At 49.7% G+C, this 6,000-nt stretch overlaps 1 protein-coding gene across 1 annotated transcript in view; it reads left to right on the top strand.

Annotated features, from left to right (window-relative positions):
• The first annotated feature begins 3,204 nt into the window (after positions 1-3,204).
• FBN1 (fibrillin 1) overlaps positions 3,205-6,000 on the top strand; it is a 248,260-nt gene continuing 245,464 nt past the window's right edge. Inside the window, 2 exon segments of the mRNA XM_070763010.1 lie at positions 3,205-3,473; positions 3,475-3,608. Of these exon segments, the coding sequence (XP_070619111.1) occupies positions 3,378-3,473; positions 3,475-3,608 (230 nt within the window). The 5' untranslated portion in view covers positions 3,205-3,377.

The raw sequence follows: 6,000 nt of genomic DNA, 5'->3' as shown, positions 1-6,000 counted from the left end.
GAAGATATTCTGGTCCGGTGCCATGAAGGGCTTTATAGGTCATAACCAACACTTTGAATTGTGACCGGAAACTGATCGGCAACCAATGCAGACTGCGTAGTGTTGGAGTAATATGGGCATACTTAGAGAAGCCCATATATGCTCTCGCAGCTGCATTCTGCACGATCTGAAGTTTCCGAACACTTTTCAAAGGTAGCCCCATGTAGAGAGCGTTACAGTAGTCGAACCTCGAGGTGATGAGGGCATGAGTGATTGTGAGCAATGAGTCCCGGTCCAGGTAGGGCCGCAACTGGCGCACCAGGCAAACCTGGGCAAACGCCCCCCTCGCCACAGCTGAAAGGTGTTTCTCTAATGTGAGCTGTGGATCGAGGAGGATGCCCAAGTTGCGGACCCTCTCTGAGGGGGTCAATAATCCCCCCCCCCAGGGTAATGGATGGACAGATGGAATTGTCCTTGGGAGGCAAAACCCACAACCACTCCGTCTTGTCTGGGTTGAGTTTGAGTTTGTTGACACCCATCCAGTCCCCAACAGCCTCCAGGCACCGGCACATCACTTCCACTGCTTCGTTGACTGGACATGGCAACACGAACTCTGTCCATCCTTCTAGGAAACGCTCGGTCCTTCCTCGTCCCACCAAGTCAAAGTTTCTGGGAACCCAGCAAGAGAGAGATCTGAGGTTTGAAGATCAAGTTCTCCGAGAGCCTGCTTAGGCTAAGACCCCAGGACAGAGTTCACCATATGTCAAAGCTCCTAAAGAAAGAGGGTGGGAACTCATGTGTCATGTTGTTTGGTAAACATCTCCAGAGCATTAAGACTGCGAGGCTTTGCAAGTGACATAGGAGCGGCTTGTTGTGGTTTTCCAAAATGCAAGCAATTTCTCCACGGGGACCAATTTTTTACATATGTGAGGACACAACGTAAAAACAACACGCTCCAACAGTTCCTGGTGCCAAAGCTTATAAGCTGTTCCATAAAGAGGCATGTATGCTGATGTATCTATCGGTCTTTAAAAACTTGATAGGCATGTATAACAGGCACTACTTCAGCAAAACGAAGTGCTTCCAAGTCATACAGAATTTTATAATGTTCTCTTTAAGGTCCAACTTAAACTGGAGCAACCTTCCAGCCAGTGTTCCCTCTAATTTTTTGGGGGGGTGGGTGGAAAAGTATAGTGTCTGAGCGGCAGTCCCTTCGGGACTGGGCGGTACAAAAATAATAAATAAATAAATAAACAAACAAACAAATAAAAAACCCACCCTGTTTTGCCTCAGAGAATTTCAAATAAAATATTGTACTGTGGGTCTATAACAGTGAGCTCATAATAGGGCAACTCTATCAATATCAAAATGCCACTTAAATAGTTGAGCTAGTTTCAAACTAGATTTTGATTTTCTTTCTCTCTTCCTTACTCCCATTCTTTTTCTTTCTCTTTTCCTTCCTCTCTTTTTTCTATCTGTTTCTCTCTCTTCCTCTCTTCCTCTCTCTCTCCTTCCCTCTCACTCTTTCCCTCTCGGCTTCTGGGCAGGTTTGGAAAACTCTGAGTTGATGATGATTTTTAAGTGAGCGATTGCTCACTGCTCAGCTTAGAGGGAACTATGCTTCCAGCTGTAACTGGATCGACTTTGATGAAAAATACATTTTGGAGTTCTTTGCTCAAATCCAGCCCTTTGATAAAAGTTGAAATCCGTGCATCCAGCTGCGGATTCAGTTATTCTGGAATAATAATATATGTTATCTTATATAACCTTTATTGTCACACACACACACACACACCCGGGCATTCTGGCTCACCTTCGAAATGAAATTCTGTTGTAGGGGAGGTGGGTGGGATGAAAATTGAATAGATAAGGTAGGTAAGTAGATAGCTAGAGATAAGCAAACAAACAAACATGGATAGATACCACCTGACTGTAACACTACCTCTAGTTCTACATTTATTTAGCAAAAGAAGGGGTCTCCTTAAAACCTCACCCTTTGGTAACAGGTATAGACATCTTCCTACCATGATAGCTCTTGACAGATATCAAACTTAGGAATTTCTGATCCTGGGATGCCAATCTAAAAAAGTCAAATGTGAGCATCCCTCATTCGGGAAAGTATACACCTGAGCCTACTTTGGTTTGGTGTTGCCCATAAGTTGTCTATACTTATATACTACTACTACTACTACTACTACTACTACTACTACTACTACTACTACTACTACTACTTCTTCTTCTTCTTCTTCTTCTTCTTCTTCTTCTTCTTCTTCTTCTTCTTCTTCTCTTTCTGCCTCTCTTTCTCTCTTACTTTCACTCTCTGCCTCTCTCTCTTACTTTCTCTTTTTCTCTTTCTCTCTGTTTCTCCTTTCTCTGTCTCTCTTTCTCTCTCCCTTACTTTCTCTGTCTCTCTCTCTGTCTCTCTCTCTCTCCCTCTTACTTTCTCATTTTCTCTTTCTCCCCCCTCTCTCTGTCTCTTTTTTTCTGTCTCTCTCTCTCTCTCTTTCTCTCTCCCTCCCTCCCTCCCATTTTTTTGGAATAGGTCTTCATTCCTCTCCTCTCTTTTCTCTCCCCCCTGCTCTTGTTTCTGGCTCTCCTCCTCTCTCGCGAGAGAAAAGGGCGACGATACTTGAAGAGGTGGGGAAGGGGGGAGTGTGAGTTGAAGGGGGGGGCGAGAGAAGGGGGTGGGGGGGAGAGCGAGCGAGAGAGAGAGCAGAGGGGAGGGGACAAGGAGGTGGAGGTGGCGGAGGAAAAGCGGGCGAAGGCAGAGCCAGCCAGCGCGGAAGGCGGACGGGACGAGCGGAGCGCTTGGAGGCGGCGGTGGCGCCCGTTGCAAAGAGGCGCAGAAGCTGCAACGGCTCCCGTGGGTTCAGCTCTTTCCCGGACGGGGTTTCGGGAGGCTTTTTGCGGTGGGGCTAAAAAAAAGAAAGAAAGACAGAAAGAAAGCAGCCCAAGGAGGGAAAGAGCCTCTTCCAGACGCCTCTTCTTCCCGGGGCGTTTGACAGCGCGCGCGGGCATCCTTTTCTATTTTTGGAGAGGGCGCAGGCTTGGGGAAGGGGCGTTGCGCGTGGAGAAGAAGTGGGGGGCTCGCTTGCTTAGGCTTCTTGGGGGGACGAGGCTGGGACTTGGCCGGCCATCTAACCGGGGGCTCTCTCGCCTCTTCTTTTTTCCCCCCCAGGTCCGGCAAAGTGAGCCTCTGCTGAGCGCACTGGGTTAGCCAAGGAAGGAAAGAAGGAAAGAAGGAAGGAAAGAAGGAGCCGGGCGAGAAGGGAGCCCCTTGCAAGCGGCGCAGCGCGATCCCAAGGCGAAGGGGCAAGCCGGGCAAGGCAGGGACCGGAGGAAGAAGAGGAGGAAGAAGAGGAGGAGGAAGCATCCTTAGCCACCCGCGCATCCTCGAGATGCGGCTGGGCAGATTGCTCGTGACCGTCGCCTGGGGCTTCTCCGGGCTCCTGCTCGCCTCGTCTTCCCCGGGCGATGGGATCGCCCCGGCCGGGGGGCAGCCTGAGAACCGCCGAGGGCCCCGCCGCCTTCTCCTCCTTCGCCGCCGCCAAAGAGACCAACAGCCGGGCCAGCAGAGCCAAGAGAAGGGGGCAGGCGGGAGGCGCCGCCGGACACGACGCGTTGAAAGGGTAAGGGCCGACATGGGGGGCGGGGGGGTATTGGTGAGACCGGTTGGGAGGGAAGGGCAGTACCAGCCATCGGTGATGGGGCACGGGGTGGTCAGCTCTCCTCCCTGCTCCCCAATCCCGCAGCGGGGCTTCTCTTGTGTCTTTCCAAGCTCAGTAGGATCCCGAGCCTCCAGACGTGGACATGGGAGCTGTCAAAGAGCTCTTAGCAATAGCAAGAGCATTTAGTCTTACATACCGCTTCACAGTGCTTTTACAGCCCTCTCTAAGCGGTCTACGGAATCAGCCTATTGCCCCCAACAATCTGGGTCCCCCTTTTACCCACCTGGGAAGGATGGAAGGCTGAGTCAGACTTGAGCTGGTGGTGAGATCTGAACCGCTGGCAGAGGGCAGAGTTAGCCTGCAATGCTGCATTCTAACTACAGGGAAGGAAGGAAGGAAGGAAAGAAGGAAGGAAGGAAGGAAGGAAAGAAGGAAGGAAGGAAGGAAAGAAAGAAGGAAGGAAGGAAGGAAAGAAGAAAGGAAGGAAAGAAGGAAGGAAGGAAGGAAGGAAGGAAGGAAAGAAGGAAGGAAGGAATGCTGCATTCTAACTACAGGGAAGGAAGGAGGGAGGAAGTGAGGAAGGAAGGATGAAAGGAAGGAAAGAATAGCACTTATATACCGCTTTGTAGTGCTTTTACAGCCCTCTCTAAGCCGTTTACAGAATCAGCCTCTTGCCCCCAACAATCTGGGTCCTAACTTAACCCACCTGGGAAGGATGGAAGGCTGAGTCAGCCTTGAGCTGGTGGTGAGATTTGAATTGCTGGCAGAGGGCAGACTTAGCCTGCAATGCTGCATTCTAACTATAGGGAAGGAAGGAAAGAAGGAAGGAAGGAGGGAAGGAAGGAAGGAAAGAAGGAAGGAAGGAAAGAAGGAAGGAAGGAAGGAAAGAAGGAAGGAAGGAAAGAAGGAAGGAAGGAAAGAAGGAAGGAAGGAAGGGAGGGAGGAAGGAAGGAAAGAAGGAAGGAAGGAAGGAAGGAAAGAAGGAAGGAAAGAAGGAAGGAAGGAAGGAAGGAAAGAAGGAAGGAAGGAAGGAAAGAAAGAAGGAAAGAATGAAGGAAGAAAGGAAGGAACGAAGGAAGGAAAGAAGGGAGGGAGGGAGGATGGAAGGAATGCTGCATTCTAACTACAGGGAAGGAAGGAGGGGAGGGAGGGGAGGGGAGGAAGGAAGGATGAAAGGAAGGAAAGAATAGCACTTATATACTGCTTTGTAGTGCTTTTACAGCTCTCTCTAAGCGGTCTACGGAATCAGCCTCTTGCCCCCAACAATCTGGGTCCCCCTTTTACCCACCTGGGAAGGATGGAAGGCTGAGTCAGCCTTGAGCTGGTGGTGAGATCTGAACTGCTGGCAGAGGGCAGAGTTAGCCTGCAATGCTGCATTCTAACTACAGGGAAGGAAGGAAAGAAGGAAAGAAGGAAGGAAGGGAGGAAAGAAGGAAGGAAGGATGGAAAGAAGGAAGGAAAGAAGGAAGGAAAGAAGGAAGGAAGGAAGGAAGGAAAGAAGGAAGGAAGGAAGGAAAGAAAGAAGGAAGGAAGGAAAGAAGGAAGGAAGGAAAGAAGGAAGGAAGGAAGGAAAGAAGGAAGGAAAGAAGGAAGAAAGGAAGGAAGGAAGGAAAGAAGGAAGGAAGGAGGGAATGCTGCATTCTAACTACAGGGAAGGAAGGAGGGAGGGAGGAGAGGAAGGAAGGATGAAAGGAAGGAAAGAATAGCAGTTATATACCGCTTTGTAGTGCTTTTACAGCCCTCTCTAAGCCATTTACAGAATCAGCCTCTTGCCCCCAACAATCTGGGTCCTCATTTTACCCACCTGGGAAGGATGGAAGGCTGAGTCAGCCTTGAGCTGGTGGTGAGATTTGAACCACTGGCAGTGGGCAGAGTTAGTCTGCCATGCTGCATTTTAACTACAGGGAAGGAAGGAAGGAAGGAAGGAAGGAAGGAAAGAAGGTAGGAAGGAAAGAAGGAAGGAAGGAATGAAGGAAAGAAGGAAGGAAGGAAGGAAGGAAGGAATAGCACTTATATACACTCTGTAAGTGGTTTACAGAGTCAGCCTCTTGCCCCCAACAATCTGGGTCCTCATTTTACCCACCTCGGAAGGATGGAAAGCTGAGTCAACCTTGAGCCTAGTGAGAATTGAACCACTGGCAGTGGGCAGAGTTAGCTGCAATGCTGCATTCTAACTACAAGGAAGGAAGGAAGGAAGGAGGGAAGGAGGGAAGGAAGGAAGAAGGAAGGAGGGAGGGAGGGAAGGAATAGCACTTATATACAGCTTCAGAGTGCTTTTACAGCCCTCTAAGTGGTTTACAGAGTCAGCCCCCAACAATCTGGGTCCTCATTTTACCCACCTCGGAAGGAGGGA

The sequence above is a fragment of the Erythrolamprus reginae genome, chromosome 10 (assembly GCF_031021105.1).
Source record: "Erythrolamprus reginae isolate rEryReg1 chromosome 10, rEryReg1.hap1, whole genome shotgun sequence".
NCBI classification, from domain to species: Eukaryota; Metazoa; Chordata; class Lepidosauria; order Squamata; family Dipsadidae; genus Erythrolamprus; species Erythrolamprus reginae.
This window is presented reverse-complemented; position numbering and strand designations above follow the sequence as displayed.